Source organism: Bos grunniens, chromosome 1, assembly GCF_055505025.1.
Source record: "Bos grunniens cultivar Pamir isolate PY7600 chromosome 1, Bosgru_T2T1.0, whole genome shotgun sequence".
Classification (NCBI taxonomy): Eukaryota; Metazoa; Chordata; class Mammalia; order Artiodactyla; family Bovidae; genus Bos; species Bos grunniens.
In genome coordinates this window covers 20,479,543-20,498,039 of record NC_141165.1, presented here as the reverse complement: position 1 = coordinate 20,498,039, position 18,497 = coordinate 20,479,543, and the positions used below count along the sequence as shown (strand labels likewise).

General features: G+C 37.8%; 1 protein-coding gene across 2 annotated transcripts in view; it reads right to left on the bottom strand.

Annotated features, from left to right (window-relative positions):
- The window catches only part of DNAJC13 (DnaJ heat shock protein family (Hsp40) member C13), a 162,744-nt gene that overhangs the window by 32,421 nt on the left and 111,826 nt on the right, over nt 1-18,497 (bottom strand). For both annotated transcript variants that reach the window (XM_086351611.1, XM_086351531.1), the window contains exons 34-41: nt 16,971-17,086; nt 15,553-15,631; nt 13,504-13,639; nt 10,971-11,155; nt 10,477-10,551; nt 9,037-9,156; nt 6,071-6,250; nt 574-741 (exon numbers count right to left, since the gene is read on the bottom strand). In XM_086351611.1, the coding sequence (XP_086207737.1) occupies nt 574-741; nt 6,071-6,250; nt 9,037-9,156; nt 10,477-10,551; nt 10,971-11,155; nt 13,504-13,639; nt 15,553-15,631; nt 16,971-17,086 (1,059 nt within the window). The remainder of the gene's footprint in view (nt 1-573; nt 742-6,070; nt 6,251-9,036; nt 9,157-10,476; nt 10,552-10,970; nt 11,156-13,503; nt 13,640-15,552; nt 15,632-16,970; nt 17,087-18,497) is intronic.

The window sequence follows — 18,497 nt, the reverse complement described above, 5'->3', positions numbered from 1 at the left end:
AGTAGAATTTATGGGCAGAGATTCAGTTCCAGTTTTCTCAGCCAAACCCTGATTCAAGGCTGCATTAAGTAGTTCTGCAGACATAAGCTTATGCTTGCTTAGCCATCTAGAGTGTTTTCCCTTTGTGTCGCTTTACTCAATTTAAGTGTACACATACACACTTAACTCTCCTTTAAATGTTTTTTTGTGGGGACAGAGAGTGGGGGTGTGTGTCTCACGGCTTGCAGGATTTTATTTCCTCAACCAGGGACTGAATCCAGGCCCTTGACTTGAATCCAAATCCTAACAACTGGACCATCAGGGAATTCCCAAAATGTTTTAATTAGAAGTTTTTACACTTTACATTTTCTGAGCTTTGTGCTTGAGGAAAAAAGGGAGTTATTAACCCCAGACGTATAGAGCTGCTATCCTCAGCACCAAGACACAATAACCAAATTTCTCAGTTGAGAGAACAAGCGTGTGAGCATTTTCAATTTTTAGGTTTCTGAGAGCAATCGACATTGTTATATTCCTCTATTATGTAAAGGATCTTGCAATATTTATCAAAACCCAGGCTAGCTCTGAAGCACATACCTCAGTAGCACTAATCACAGCAAGTTTTCTAGCAACATAGGGGGTCAGCATGCCAGCTAAACTTTTCCTTATGGTTGGATTTTCTGGTGTTGTTTGTTCTTCAGGCAGATAACCTCCAAGGCGACTTAGAGCTCGGACACTCAGTTTGGCAAGGCTGTTGGCTACTTCCTGTTGCAAAAAAATTAACACATTTATTAAAATAGATCTCTTACCAGGCAATAGTACATTTATGGAATCAAAACAGCATGGAACATATTAAGGAAGAGAAAGCAAAGAAAAAGAAACAAAAAAGGTACTGAAGTCCCCAATACTAATGTCAAGAGTTTATGAAAAGTAAAAGTCAAGAGAATTCAGTACCACCAAACCAGCTTGAAAACAAATGTTAAAGGGACTTATATAGTTAGGAAATACAAAAGAAGAAAAAGATCTAAAACAAACAAACAAACAAACAAAAAACCCAAACAATTAAGAAAATGGCTGCTGCTGCTAAGTTGCTTCAGTCGTGTCCGACTCTGTGCGACCCCATAGACGGCAGCCCACCAGGCTCTGCCGTCCCTGGGATTCTCCAGGCAAGAACACTGGAGTGGGTTGCCATTTCCTTCTCCAATGCATGAAGTGAAAAGTGAAAGGGAAGTCACTCAATTGTGTCCAACTCTTAGCGACCCCATGGACTGCAGCCTACCAGGCTCCTCTGTCTGTGGGATTTTCCAGGCAAGAGTACTGGAGTGGGGTGCCATTGCCTTCTCCAAGAAAATGGCTATAGGATCATATATATCAATAATTACCTTAAAAATAAATGCATTAAATGCTGCAACCAAAAGACACAGACAGCTGAATGGATACAAAAACAAGACCCATATATATGCTGTCTAGAAGAAATCCACTTCAGATCTAAAGATACATATAATGACTGAAACTGAGAGGGTGGAAAAATATATTCCATGCCAATGTAAACCAAAAGAAAGCTGGAGTAGCAATCCTCATATTAGACTAAGTAGACCTTAAAATAAAGAATATTACAAGAGATAAGGAAGAACACTACCTAATGATCAAGCAATCAGTACAAGAGGAAGACATAACAACTGCAAACATCTATACAACCAACACAGGAGCACCTCAGCACATAAAACAAACACTAACAGACATAAAAGGAGAAATTGACAGTAACACAATAATAGGAGGCGACTTTAACACCCCACTTACACCAGTGGACAGATCATGAAAACAGAAAATGAATAAGGAAATACAAGTCTTAAATGACACATTAGACAAAATGGATCTCATTGATATCTTCAGGACACTCCATCCAAATACAGAAGAATACACCTCCTTCTCAAGTGCACATGGAACATTCCATTCTCCAGGATACACCACATCTTGGGTCATAAATCTAACCTCAGTAAATTTAAGAAAATTGACATTGTGTCAAGCATCTTCTCTGACCACAATGCTATGAGACGAGACATCAATTCTAAGAAAAAAAATGTAAAAAACACAAACATATGGAGATTAAACAGTACATTTCTAAGTAACAAACTGGTTACTGAAGAAATCAAAAGGCAAATCAAAAAATTCCTAAAAACAAATGACAAGGAAAACACAACTCAAAATCTATGGGATGCAGCAAAAGCAGCTCTAAGAGGGACGTTTATAGCAATAAAATCCTACCTCAAGGAACAAGAGAAAAATCAGACAACCTAACTTTACACCTAAAACAACTGGAAAAAGAATTAAAAAAAAACCAAAATTAGCAGAAGGAAAGAAATCATAAAGATCAGAGCAGAAATAAATGAAAAAGAAATGAAAGAAACAATAGTAAAGATTAATAAAACTAAAAGATGGTTCTTTGAGAAGATAAACAAAATTGACAAACCTTTAGCCAGACTCAAGAAAAAAAGAGAAGAGTCAAATCAACAAAATTAGAAATGAAAAAGGAGAGGTTACAACAGACAGTGCAGACATATAAAGGATTATAAGACTATTATGAACAACTATATGGCAATAAAATGGATAAACTGCAAGAAATGGACAGATTCTTAGAAAAGTTCAATCTTCCAAGACTGAACCAGGAAGAAATAGAAATTATGAAAAACCCAATTACAAGCACTGAAATAAAAACTGTGATCAATAATCTCCCAAAAAACAAAAGCCCAGGATCAGATGGCTTCACAAATGAATTCTATCAAACATTTAGAGAAGAGCTAATGCCTATCCTTCTAAAAGTTCTTCAAAAAGTTGCAGAGAAAGAAATACTTCCAAATCCATTCTATGAGGCCACCAACACCCTGATAACAAAACCAGACAAAGACAACACACAAAAAAGAAAGCTACAGGCCAATATCACTGATAAACATAGATGTTAAAATCCTCAACAAAATTCTAGCAAACAGATTTCAACAACACATTAAAAAGCTAACACACCATGATAAAGTTGAGTTTATTCCAGGGATGGAAGGAATCTTCAATATAGGCAAATCAATCAATGTGATACACCATATAAACCAATTGAAAGATAAACATATGATAATTTCAAGATGTGGAAAAAGCCTTTGACAAAATTCAGCATGCTTTTATGATTGAAACTCTTCAAAAAATGGGCACAAAAGGAACCTACCTCAACATAGTAAAGGCCACATGATAAGCCCACAACGAATATTATTCGCAATGGTGAAAAACTGCAACCATTTCCCCTAAGATGAGGAATAAGACAGGGGTGTCCACTCTCACCCCTAGGATTCAACATAGCTTTGGAAGTCCTAGCTACAGAAATCAGAGAAGAAAAAGAAATAAAAGGAATCCAGATTGGAAAAGAAAAGCAAAGCTCTCACTGTTTGCAGATGACATGATACTGTACACAGAAAACCTTAAAGATACTATCAGAAAATTACTAGAGCTAATCAGTGAATTTAGCAAAGTCACAGGACAGAAAATCAATACACAGAAATCACTTGCATTCCTATATACTAACAATGAAAAATCAGAAAGAGAAATTAAGGAATCAACCCCATTCATGATTGCAACTGAAAGAACAAAATATTTAGGAATACAACTAGCTAAGGAGACAAAAAAAACTGCATGCAGAAAACTATAAGACACTGATGAAAGAAATCAAAGATGACATAAACAGATGGAGAGATATTCTATGTTACTAGGGTGGAAGAATCAACATTGTGAAAATGACTATACTACCAAACACAATCTACAGATTCAATGTGATCCCTATCAAATTACCAATGGCATTTTTCATAGAACTAGAACAAAAAAGATCTCACAATTCATATGGAAATGCAAAAGACCCCGAACAGCCAAAGCAGTCTTGAGAAAGAAGAACGGAGCTGAAGGAATCAACCTTCCTGACTTCAGACTATTCTACAAAGCCAGAGTCATCAAAAAAGTATGATACTGGCACAAAAACAGAAATATAGACCAATGGAACAAGATAGAAAGCCCAGAAATAAACCCACATACATATGGGTACCTTATTTTTGACAAAGGAGTCAAGAATATACACAGGGGAAAGATAGCCTCTTCAATAATTGGTTCTGGGAAAACTGGACAGCTGCATGTAAAAAAATGAAATTAGAACACTTTCCTAATACCGTACACAAAGATAAATGGATTAAAGACCTAAATGTGTAAGACCAGAAACTATAAAACTCTTAGAGGAAAACACAGCCACAACACTCGATGATACAAATCAAAGCAAAATCCTCTGTAAGCCCTGTCTTAGAGAAATAAAAACAAAAATAAACAAGTGGGACCTGATTAAACTTAAAAGCTTTTGCACAGCAAAGGAAACTATAAATAAGGTGAAAAGACAACCCTCAGAATGGGAGAAAACAACAGCAAATTAAACAATGGACAAAGGATTAATTTCCAAAATATAGAAGCAGCTCGTATAACTCAAGGCCTGAAAAAAAAACAACCCAATCAAAATGCAGGAGAAAAGACCTAAACAGAAATTTCTCCAAAGAAGACATACAGATGGCTAACAAATACATGAAAAGATGCTCAACACTGTTCATCGTTAGAGAAGTGCAAATCAAAACTACAATGAGATATCACCTCACATTGGTCAGAAAGGCCATCATCAGCTAGAGAAGGTGTAGAGAAAAGGGAATGCTCTTGTGCTGTTGAAGGAATGTAAAGTGATACAGCCACTATGGAAGATGGTATGGAGATTCCTTAAAAAACCAGGAATAAAACCACCATATGACTCAGCAATCCCACTCCTAGGCATATACCCTGAGGAAACCAAAACTGCAAAAGACACATGTACCCCCATGTTCACCGCAGCACTATTTACAATAGCTAGAGCATGGAAGCAACCTAGATGTCCATTGACAGATAAATGGATAAAGAAGTTATGTACATATACACAATGGAATATTACTCAGCCATAAAAAGGAACACATTTGAGTCAGTTCTAATGTGGTGGATGAACCTATAGCCTATTATACAGAGTGAAGTAAGTCAGAAAGAGAAAGATAAATACCATATACTAATGCAAATATAAGGAATTTTAAAAGATTGTACCAAAGAATTTATTTGCAGGGCAGTAGTGAAGAAACAGACATAAAGAACAGACTTACAGACATAAAGAACAGACTTACAGACACAGAAAGAGGGCAGGAGAGGGTGAGATGTATGGAGAGAATAACATGGAAACTTACATTACCATATGTAAAATAGATAGCTAATGGGAATTTGCTGTATGTCTCAGGCAACTCAAACAAGAGCTCTATACCAACCTAGGGGGTAGGGTAGGGAGGGACATGGGAGAGAGGTTCAAGAGGGAGGGGGCATATGTATACCTATAGCTGATTCATGCTGATGTTTGACAGAAAATAACAAAATTCTGTAAAGCAATTATCCTTCAATTAAAAAATAAAGAATTTAAAATAAAAAAATGATTAAAAAAAGTTCATGCATTACAGCTTATTCTTCTATTTATATGAAAGACAATCAGGATCTATGTAGTCATTTGTATCCAATATAGTAACTTGCTGATAACTGGAAGCAGCACCCTGGGGGATAGGATGGGGAACAAGAGATGATTAAGTAGATCTGATCACTAGAGGCACATATTCACAATATGAATAATGAATAAGAAAGGAGTGATGGAAAAAATACCTGTAAGATAAAAAAAAAATCTGTAAAAAAAACAATCAGGTAAGTTCTCAAGTGTTTAGGCAAATAAGCTTCAACAGCACTGTTATCACTTCCCTGTGATATACAACCATAATTCTGCAATCATAAAGGTGATTCTGAGTAATCAAGAAAAGATTAAGTTATGCCCAGTATACCTATTGCAAATTCCATGGTCTTGAAAACTTCTGGGATAAGTGGTTACGATAAACAGATTTGGGGCTTAAAGAACAATAAGCTTAATAATCTTGAAAAATGGTTTATGCCTTGAGGGCTCTGGATAGCTAGGGCTTTGCTTTTGCAGTAATCTACATTTTGGGCTCAAATCCAGTGTTAATGTTCACATTACCTGCTGGTTTGTTTCTTCACTTTTCTGAATACCACTCTCTTCCAGGGTGTAGTCATAATTAAAGAGATAACCAAGCAGATGCCACAAAATTCCAGCTTGTAATAGGTGTGTCTGTAGCCAGAAATCCACAGCAAAAGAGCTAACACATTCTACCCCAAGGGCAGCCACTCTCGGAATACCCTGAGAATAAAAATAATGGAATTAAAAAAAAAAATGATGGATTTTTTTAAAAAAGCTCCCAAGAGAAACAGACTGTGAATGTAGGAGAAGTTACTTAACTATCTTATTGTATGTGTGTTTACCTCCTCTTACATTTTCTATTCTGATTTATATCCGAGTCCTGTATCATTTAAAGCCTAAAATTAAAGTAACCATGTGACAAGACACAGAATTACTATTTTAAAAAATTAATTTGAAAACTGAAGCATGGTTGTTTACAATATTGTGTTAGTTTCAGGTATACAACACAGAGATTCATTTTTTTTGGAGATCATATTCCATGATAGGTTAATACAAGATATTGGGTATAAGTCTTTGTGTTATACAATTAGATAACAAATCCTTCCTATTTTATGAATGAAAGTGAAAGTCACTCAGTCATGTCTGACTCTTTGCGACCCCATGGACTATACAGTCCATGGAATTCTCCAGGCCAGAACACTGGAGTAGGTAGCGTTTCCCTTCTCCAGGGGATCTTCCCAACCCAGGGATAGAACCCAAGTCTCTTACATTGTAGGTGAGTTCTTTACCAGCTGAGCCATAAGGGAGGCCCAAGAATACTGGAGTGGGTAGCCTAAGCCTTCTCCAGAGGATCTTCCCGACCTAGGAATCAAACCAGGGTCTCCTGCACTGTAGGCAGATTCTTTACCAACTGAGCTATCAGGGAAGCCCATTTTATATATAGCAGTTTGTATTTGTTAATCCCATTTTTCTTCCTTTCATTCACTCCCATTGTCCCTCCTCGCCTCCCTCTTCCTTTTCTTTTTGGTAACCATAAGTTTGTTTTCTATGTCTGTGAGACTGTTTCTATTTTGTATATATGTTCATTTGTATGGTTTTTTAGATTCCACATGTAAGTGATATCACACAGTGCTTGTCTTTGTCTGACTTGTTACATTAAGCATAATATTCTCTAGGTCATTCACACTGCTGCAAATGGCAATATTTCATTCTTTTTTTATGGCTCAATAACATCCCATTGTGTGTGTGTATTTGTGTGTGTATATACAGTGTGTGTGTATACACATCAACTTAAGCCAACCATTTGTTGATGAGCACCTGGGTTGTTTTCATGCCTTGGCTATTATGAATAGTGCTATGAACACTGGGTGCACGTATCTTTTCAAATAATGTGTTCAGTTTTCCAGATATGTACCTAGGAGTGGAATCGCTTCATCATATGGTAGCTCTCGGGCTTCCCAGGTGGTTCAGGCAGTCAAGAATCTGCCTGCAATGCAGGAAACCCAGATTTGATCCCTGGGTCAAGAAGATCCCATGGAGAAGGGAATGGTTACCCACTTCAGTATTCTTTCTCTATTTTTAGTTTTTTTAGGGAACCTAAGGCAATGGCACCCCACTCCAGTACTCTTGCCTGGAAAATCCCATGGATGGAGGATCCTGGTTGGCTGCAGTGCATGGGGTCTCGAAGAGTCGGACACGACTGAGCGACTTCACTTTCACTTTTCACTTTCATGCATTGGAGAAGGAAATGGCACCCCACTCCAGTGTTCTTGCCTAGAGAATCCCAGGGACGGGGGAGCCTGGTGGGCTGCCGTCTATGGGGTCGCACAGTCGGACATGACTGAAGCGACTTAGCAGCAGCAGCAGCAGCATGCTGTTTTCCATAGTGGCTGTACTACACCAACTTACATTCCCAACAACAGTATACAAGGGATCTCTTTCTCCACATCCTCTCTAGCATTTATTATTTGTAGACTTTTTGTTGATAGACATTCTGACCAAAGTGAGGTAATACCTCAATGTGGATTTGATTTGTACCAGAATTACTATCTTTGAAGCCAATTAGTGTTAAAGACTTGAGAATACTGTTTTGTTTCACTTCTTGTATTTTTAAAAACAGTGATAAGGCATTAGTAGCAATACATGTGCCAGTGATCATAAGTATATCAATGAAGCCTTTAGTGTAGGTGTACAGATTGACTTCTTTATACCAGCATTTCTTTCTTACTAGACACATCTAAGTATGTCAAGTAAATATAGCTGGGGACATGTTTTCATCAGATTCCTTATTTCTAGGTACCTTAGCCCAGGATCAGCAACCTAGTCCTATTCTATTCCAACACAACTGTCACTCTGCTCAGTTACCAGAGAATCTCTTTCCTTTCCAGTCACTTATCACATCACCCATAGTCAACTTCCCTCAGCAGTGTTGGACTGGGAAGAAACAGCAAGCTCTCAGATCCCTATGACCTTTTCACCATGCGGTGACTTGACTCTTGGCTCAGAGGTTGAAGTGTCTGCCTACAATGTGGGAGACTCGGGTTCGATCACTGGGTTGGGAAGATGCCTTGGAAAAGGAAATGGTAACCCACTCCACTATTCTTGCCTGGAGAATCCCATGGAGAGAGGAGCCTGGTAGGCTACAGTCCACGGGGTCGCAAAGAGTTGGACACGACTGAGCGACTTCACTTTCACTTTCTTTCACTTTACTTTCATTAGACTGATTTAGTTTAGTCTTCTCTCTTGCTTCCCTGCCTCTGTTCAACTGTTCAGAGGAAACCAACTTCCATTTAAATATGTCATTCTTGTCTTATTCTTTGTGGGCCAACCCAGGAACAAAGTCATCATTTATGGCAAGGATTCAGTGAAAAATGTTTTTAGAGATCCATGTCATTTACTTGAAAATAATTTTAGGAAAAGAACTTAATTTATAAATTGAGGACTGGCTATTTGATGAGAAAACTCATTGCTGATTGAATCCAGAAAGCAATAAACGTAATGTCTACCTTGCCGAAGTAGAGCACCCGACAGAGATCCCTGATGATGCCAGGCATTTCTGTAATCTTCTCTCGGCATTCTTCAAACTGAGCAGCCACACTATAGCATCTGCTTATGTGTCCACACACCTGCAGATAACACAACAGAGTAAAAAAAGGTCACATGTGCATTCATGTTTAAGACAGTGGAAATCAAATCAGCAGAGATTCGTAATAATGTTTAATGATATATATGACGCTCCAAAATTAAACAGAATATTTCTACTGAATTATCAGTATTTCTGGTTAAGATACCCTATAGATGCAGGGTTGGCAAACCATGGCCACTATACGGCCACAGGCCAAGTCAACCATGATCTGTTTTTGTATGGCCAGGAAGCCTTAGCTTTTACATTTGCAAAGAGTTGTAAAAGTCACAAATAAAAACATGCAATAAGATTTCCCTGGTGGTAGCGGACAAGAATCCATCTGCCAATGCAGGGAACACAGGTTTGATCCCTGGTCCAGAAAGAGTCCACATGCCATGGGGCAATAAAGTCCATGTGCCACAACTACTAAGCCTGCGCTCTAGAGCCCTCCAGCAGCAACTACTAAAGCCCGTGCACCCTAGCACTGGTGCTCAGCAATGAGAGAAATCACTGCAATTAAAAACCTGTGCACCATGATAAAGAGAAGCCCCCACTCTCCGCAAGGAGAAAGCCTGTGCTCTGCAACAAAGACCCAGTCCAACCAAAAATAAATAAATAATTTAAAAACTATGCAACAGACTACACGTAACCTGAATGTCTCAAATAACCACCCTCTAGCCCTTTATTAAAAAAATTTGCCAACTTCTAGATTAAAGTATTTTTGCCCTGAATTCTAATAATGTACTATACTTATTAATAAAAATGAAACTCAAAAGCCTGTACTGAATTGTTTTATATTCTAAATTTTGCTGGCATATACAAAAGGTCAAAAAGATGCATTTTACAGTGATCTTAATGTTCCTGATGGTTCTTCTACCAAAGAATTCAACAGAAAAGAAGAAAATGAAAACACTAGGTATGGGAGTGGGAAGTAAAGAAGGAATTAAGGAAGGGGATGGAAGATAAGTGAAACAAAAATGGAAAAATTACAGATGTTTGAAACTGGGTAAAGGGGACATGGGATTCATTATATCACTCTCTATTATAAGGAACAAAATTAAACCAACAGATTACATATGATTTAGCACAGTACTTATTAAAGTGTGATACACAGAATAACAGCATCAGTATCATCTGGGAATTCTGTTAGAAAAGCATATTCTCAGGCCCCTACTCTAGAGTTTATGAATCAGAAACTCTGGGCAGAGGACCTGGGAGGCAGACCTCAGCAACCCAGGTTTTAATGAGCCCTCAAAGTGATTCTAAAACAGACCTAACGTCTGAACTACTAGTCTAGCGTAATAGTGTGTTTCAGCCTTACCTGTACTGACATGTCACTTGGTTTACTAGAACGATTCAAGACAGCCACACAGCGACTAAATGCCTCTTGTAACACCTGCAGAGAAAGAAGTCTGCCGTTAACTCTCGAAGTTTGAAAAGCCTCTTCTGCTAGGAATAAAACATTAATTAACCTTCCAGTATTAGAAACTTGGCAAATAAGTGTTGGCTCAATTAACATTTGTTAAATAAATAAGTAAACAAAGAACCCTGCAGTTTTTTAAAGGCATCCTACTACACTATTTTGCAAGTAATATTAAGTTCACCAATTTTGAATCCAATATCCTCAAATTCATGTTATGCAATAAGGCTCCATTTATTTTAATTTTGGTATTAGAATATAAAGAACATGCTTATCTGTTGCAATAAATTAAAGAAACTGTATCAACTGTATTTGTACTTGGTGAATTTTTTATTGCTAAGAGACAGTTCGCCTAAACTAGCTTTAAGACAAGGACAAAGATCATTCCATATTACCTCAATTCCATTCTCCCGTCTAAGCTCTTCAGCATTGAGGGCTGAGCAGTTAACCGTATGGAAAGCCAGCTCTGCAGCAGCAGGCAACAATGGTGATTCTTTTGAGAAAAGGAGGTCATCTGAAGTTTCCATTGTTATAGTCCTAATTAGCATGGGGTATCCTGCATATTTATAAGGCTGTAAATCTGAAATAATCATGGTTTTAAGTTAATTTTTAATTACATTGTCAAAAAAAAAAAAAAGATTAAAACAGTCAACATCTTAAATGTTTCCTAATTCTAGTTTATATAAAGAAATTAAACTGAGTACAAATCCCTTGGATCTTTTCTACTAGCAAACTTGTTTGGTTGACCTCTCTAAAATGTTTCTACTAGAAAAAGAGTATTTCCTGGTAGATTAAAACTAAACTTTGTGTATAGTGGTTTTGATCCTTCGCAGAGTATCTACTTTCTGTACGGTCCATGTGATCTTTATAACTTTTACCTTTTGAGATGACCAATAATCTACTTTAAATTAATGCATTTTTAAGATAGCTTAAAAAAAAAAAAGCCCCTTGGAACTGGTCCTGGTAGTCCTAACACATACATACATAAGAAAAAGAGTGAATGAATTAATGTTAAGTTTTATCAGAGGACCCCCTACCCCAGAACTTACTGAGTATAAACTCCATTTGTGAAAAGTAGAAGACTGCGTGAAAAAAAATTCTCATCTTGATAATACATAAAATGAGCTACAGCTGCACTATGGTGGCTAAAATAGTTATCAGCCAAAAAACAAACCAATGGTTTGAAAAAGACTTCTTTAGATTCATTCTCATTAGTGATGTCATGTAACTAAATGTTTTACAAATGCTTTCTGTTGAGTTTATATGCAAAACTGAATCAATTTAATCACTGCTCTAATGTCCAAGCTGCTCAATCCCCATGATGTCCCCTCCAATAAACTGGAATCCTACTGCTGCTGCTGCTAGGTCGCTTCAGTCGTGTCTGACTCTGTGCGACCCCAGAGACGGCAGCCCACCAGGCTCCCCCATCCCTGGGATTCTCCAGGCAAGAACACTGGAATGGGTTGCCATTTCCTTCTCCAATGCATGCAAGTGAAAAGCAAAAGTGAAGTCACTCAGTTGTGTCCAACTCTCAGTGACCCCATGGACTGCAGCCTATCAGGCTCCTCCTTCCATGGATTGTCCAGGCAAGAGTACTGGAGTGGGTTGCCATTGCCGTCTCCAAAACTGGAATCCTACTTATCTTAAATTAAGCAACACTCCTATTTATTTCACATCTCTCATTATTCTCTCTTTTCTCCCATCATCCTACAGAGCAAATAGGTTTCCCATTTAGTGTGTAAGCCAAGTTTAGTTCCAAGCCAATGCACACCTGTTATACTGAACCTAAATCCAACTTCCCCAACAAAGTCTAAAAAATTTTCAATGTGCTCTGAGCTTTCTGGCTGCTACTGTTTAGCTACCACAAATCACCCTGAAAACACTGGAAATTCCCAATAACCTGTACCCTAAAATCACACCGATTTCATTTGTAAAATTTTCAAAGTGTTTCATAAGATCAGAGGATTTTGAGAGCTACCACAGAAAATGAAGTGTGAGGGGATATATATGATCATTTGAAAAGTCCCCCCTTGCCTTTATTTTTTTTAAGATTTATTTATTTATTTAATTTTTTGGCTGTGGTGGGTATTCTCTGTTGCACACGGGCTTTCTCCAGTTGCAAAAAGCAGTGTGCGGCTTCTCACTGTGGTGGCTTCTCCTGTTCGGAAGCATGGTTCTAGGTGCAAGGACTTCAGTAGCTGCAGCTTGCAGGCTCTAGAGCATGGGCTCAGCAGCTGTGGTGCACAGGCTCAGTCGCTCCAAGGCATGTGAAACATTCCCGGACAAAGGATCGGACCAGTGTCCCTTGCATTGGAAGGCGGATTCTTAACCACTGGACCACCAAGGAAGCTCTGTTGCTTTTTAAAAAACAGGGCACCCTAGATGTTTTCAGCCTTTAGAGGTTTATGGATAGGTGCAGTCTTACAAAAGACGTGATCCTTAACTTCCAGGTCCATTTTAGATCTCATTTAATATGTTTATTATTAAATGGCTAAAGACAAAACTAACCAAGTACCTCCACAGAACAGAAATGTCCTTTAAGAAGGAACAATGAAATCTTATTGAGAATGTAAACTACTAAAAACATAGGCAAGAATTGGAAGGTATGAAACAAACATTTTGGGTCTAACTACAGAAAACTACTCTTTTACTGTATTTAAAATGGAATTCCAAGAGTCTTCTGCATAATTAGAAATACGTAGGAGGAAGGTTCAAGAGGGAGGGGACATACGTATACTTATGGCTGATTCACAGTGTTGTACAGCAGAAACCAACACAACATTGTAAAGCAATTATGCTCCAATTAAAAATAAATTTAAAAATATAATAATAAAAAAAATATTAACCTCCCCCCTCAAAAGAAAGAAGAGGCAGAAACGAGGAACATGGTAGAATGAACTGGAGGAAAAATCGTAACATATGTCTTACCTTCTTTATGACGATTGAAGAGAATGCTCTGAGTTTTCAGAATTAAAATTATATTCTCTGGATCTGGTCCATCCATAATTTTTGCGGATTTGGTACATAAAAATTCATAGGCTTTATTTACCTTTTCAAACATATCCTGTATGTAACCAAAGACAATCAACCTTTAATTCAGAACATCTAAAATCACAACTTAGAACACAGCTAGTTTGTATTTTACTAGTAACTTTAGTTATTATTTTTTCTGTTTTTTATATTACGGAATTCATTCCAACTGGAATTTAGGTGGCATACTTTTCAGATGAAACAACTTTTTTTTTTCCCCAAAAAAGGTATTCAATGATCTCAATACCATTTATTGAAAATTATTTCTTCACTGGCTTATACCCTATGTTATATTAAATTCATACACACCAGATACAGTTTCTGAATTATTATAAAAAGTTATAAGAGGTACTATTTTTTGAGCACTGTGGCAGGCACCCTGCTAAATGCTTTACATACATTATTTCACATAATTCTCAAAACACTATATAAGGTAGGTACCCTTATTAACCTCATTTTTAAGAAGATGTTACATAACTTGCCTAAGGTCACAAAGCCCATTGCTGACAGAGCTAAGACTCACATTCATGTCTGACTCCTACATCCATGCTCTTAATTACTATTTTATAATGTTCCCTGATCTATATGTTGATCTTTGTGCCAGCAGAATACTGTTATTACTATTGTAGTTTTACAGAGTACTTAGTATCTGGTAGTTTAAGTCTAGAAATTTAATACTGATTTCAAAATTTCTTCCTATATTGATTGTTTTCTTTCCTAGAAATCTGAACTGCTTTAAATTTCTCAAAAAACGTCCCAGGTTTTTTGATTAAAACCACCTTAAGTACATAAAAGTGATGTTTTTTCCAATGCTATCTTCCTGCTCAGGAATACTGCCTATCTCTAATAAAAAACGCTAGGCTTGAATCAGGGGAAACTACCTGAAGTTTCTAGCAACAGACTATGAGCACTGGTTTTAGTGGTCCTTATGTGATTTTATGAGTGTCCACTGGCATTTTAGTAGGAAGCTGCAAAAGACAAGATCAGGGAATACTGGCAGCAGATGACTTTAACTCTGAACCAAATTTTCTGTTTTTTCATTAACAGTCATAAGAAGTTGGATGTTATTAGAAAGAAATAAATTATGCAAAGCAATCTGAGTGGCAATGGTTCACCAACAGATGAATTAAGTTCACCCATCTCTTGGCTGTCTTCAATTACTCATGTGACAGCTCATTAATTTTCAAACAAACATGGGTAAGGAAAGAGAAGAAAAACCTTAAGTTACTAGTCGTGCTTCCCCAGTGGCTCAGCTGATAAAGAACCCGCCTGCCAATGCAGGAGAAGCCAAGAAATGTGGGTTTGATCCCTAGGTCAGGAAGACCCACTGGAGAAGGAAATGGCAACCTGCTAGGGTATTACTTAGGAGAAGGCAATGGCACCCCACTCCAGTACTCTTGCCTGGAAAATCCCATGGACGGAGGAGCCTGGTAGGCTGCAGTCCATGGGGTCGCTAAGAGTCGGATACGACTGAGCGATTTCACTTTTACTTTTCACTTTCATGCACTGGAGAAGGAAATGGCAACCCACTCCAGTGTCTTTGCCTGGAGAATCCCAGGGACGGGGGAGCCTGGTGGGCTGCCGTCTATGGGGTCACACAGAGTCAGACACGACTGAAGTGATTTAGCAGTAGCAGTAGCAGCAGAGTATTACTTATTCTTGTCTGTAAAATTCCATGGACAGAGGACCCTGGTGGGCTATAGTCCATGGGATCACAAAGAGTGAGACATGAGTGAGCACAGACACACTAGTCAAAGAGCAATCCTTTTGATAAAATGAGAGATGACCATTTATGCAAAAAACCAGCACGTCGATCAGAAGTTAATTTAACATATACTAGACATATATTATGAGGCAGACACTGGTGCATATCTTTTCTCTACCTGAAATGGCAGTAGAACAAAAGCAAGTCAACCCCAAGGCCCTAACTCCAAAGGCAGTACATACCCTCCCTTCTGGATTCTTATCAGGATGATATTTCTGGGCAAGTCTGAAGTAAGCTTTTCTAATTTTGCTCTCATCATGCCTGCAAAATAGGAAAACTGTTTCATGAATTGAGTAACGTGCAAGAAAAATGTTTACACAATCATCTAAAATGATTATTTTTAAGAACCTTACTTTTATTGTGTATGATCATATATTAGGCACCTAATTAAACCAGTAAGACTAAGTAAGGTTATTCTTTTTTAAAAAATATCTTTTAAATTTATCTATTTTAATTGAAGGATAATTACAATATTGTGATGGTTTCTGTTATGAATCAGCTATTGGTATACATGTGTCCCCTCCATCCTGAAACTCCCTCACAATTCCTCCTCACCCTATCTCCCCAGGTCTACACAGAGCACCAGCTTTGGATGCCCTGCTTCACGCATCAAACTCTCACTGGTTATCTATTTTACATATGGTAATGTATATGTTTCAATGCTATTCTCTCAAATTATCCCACCCTCTTCTGCTGAGTCCAAAAGTCTGTTCTTTACATCTGTGTAGTTTGTTGCCCTATATGTAGGGTCATCGATAAAGATTATTCTTATGTATTATCTTTACCATTAAAAAACAAAAAATTACTTATACAAGGTTACCATATTCACTTCAAATTACAAAACCATATTTGGGGTTCAAATAACTAAGAATTATTTTTAAACCAACTTTTCAAAATGTCACTTCAAACTATAATTCTAAGTTATTTTAACTTTCAGTTCAGTTCAGTCACTCAGTCGTGTCTGACTCTTTGCATTCCCATGGACTGCAGCACACCAGGCTTCCCTGTCCATCACCAACTCTCAGAGCTTGCTCAAACTCATGCCCATTGAGTCCATGATGCCACCCAACCATCTCATCCTCTGTCGTCCCCTTTTCCTCCTGCCTTAATCTTTCCCAACATCGGGGTCTTTTCTAATCAATCAGTTCTTCGTATCAGGTGGCCAAAGTATTGCAGCTTTGGCATCAGTCCTTCAAAAGAATATTCAGGACTGATTTCCTCTAGGATGGACTGGTTGGATCTCCTTGCTGTCCAAGGGACTCTCAAGAGTCTTCTCCAACACCACAGTTCAAAAGCATCAATTTTTTGACACTCAGCTTTCTTTATGGTCCAACTCTCACATCTATACATGACTACTGGAAAAACCATAGCTTCAACTATCAGGACCTTTGTCGGTAAAATTTTAACTTTCAGCCTACACTTAAAATGTTTTTTTTTCCTATCATATGTATTCTACTATAAAACTTCACTGATTAATTAATAAATCTGCATTCTTTCCTATACGTCATTTACTATCCTAGACACACTGCTATCAAATGTCTTCCTCAGGTATAAGACAAATTGCAAGAAGAGGGGAAAGATGATAATGAAAATAACTCACGGTCCCTGTCCTTGAGGGAGATTAAGCAGTTCATAAGCATCATCTATTGACATTGTAGGTGGCTTCTTTTCTACTTCCTTTTTCCAGGCATCAAGGGTATCTTTTAGAAGCTTGACCTTAAAGACAGAATTAAAATTTATGTTTAGCAGCAGCAGCAGCAGCAAAGTAAAACTATTTTAGAATATAATTTGTAAGTTACGAAATTGCTGTGTTATATTTACTTAAATTGACATTTTAGGCTAAACAACGAACAGCTTTCTAAACACAAATAACCAAAATTCCCTTCTAGTATTGTTAAATGTTAAGTAGCAAAGTATTTGTTATGGGGCTATTATTTTTTTAAAGTGGTATCTTAATTCTCTGCCAATTTTTGCCTCTCCTTTTAATTGTTAAAGAAAGTATGGAAAATGTAGGAATTAGTAATGAACTGGCAAAAATAAGAGTGTCCCAGGAATTAATGCTATGTTTTTTATGTGAACTCTCAGTTAATCTTACCAACCACCACAGGAATAGCTGCTGTTAGTAGTAACAGCACTATTATCATACCTGAGATTTAGAGAAGCCAAGCAATACGCTCAATAATATGTTGTTGTTGTTTAGTTGCTAAGTCATGTCCAACTTTCTACAACCCCATGGATTGTAGCCCATCAGGTTCCTCTGTCCACGAGATTTCCCAGGCACGAATACTGGAGTGGATTGCCATTTCCTTCTTTAAAGGATTTTCCCAACCCAGGGATCAAACCCATGTCTCCTGTACCGCAGGCGGATTCTTTACCTCTGAGTCACCTAGTAAGTAAGTGAAGTCGCTCAGTCGTGTCCGACTCTTTGCGACCCCATGGACTGTAGCCTACCAGGCTCCTCTGTCCATGGGATTTTCCAGGCAATAGTACTGGGTGGATTGCCATTTCCTTCTCCAGCAGATCTTCCCAACCCAGGGATCGAACCAGGGTCTCCTGCATTGTAGACAGATGCTTTACCGTCTGAGCCACCAGAGAAGCCCATAAATAGGTGACCCACAAAGAGCTTGTCCAGGATTAGAAACCGGAACCTTACACACCCAGATAATCATACCCTAGACCGATGAGCTATTAATCACCAAACTCAACCCCAGACTGCCTAACTTCAGCATCTGTGAATTTAATCAATCTCTTATAAAGACAAGCTCCCACCAAGCTATTATAATATGTAATTATATTATATAATTACATAATCTCTTAGTATATTATATAATTATATAATCTCTTAATAGATTGAGAAGATTAAGAAGAGGTGGCAAGAACACACAGAACTATGCAACAAAAGGTCTTAATGACCGAGATAAGTATGATGGTGTGATCACTCACCTAGAGCCAGGCATCCTGGAGCATGAAGTCAAGTTGGCCTTAGGAAACACTACTATAAACGAAGCTAGTGGAAGAGATGGAATTCCAGCTGAGCTATTTTAAATCCTAAAAGATGATGCTGTTAAAGTGCTGCATTCAATATGTCAGCAAACTTGGAAAACTAAGCGTGGCCACAGGACTGGAA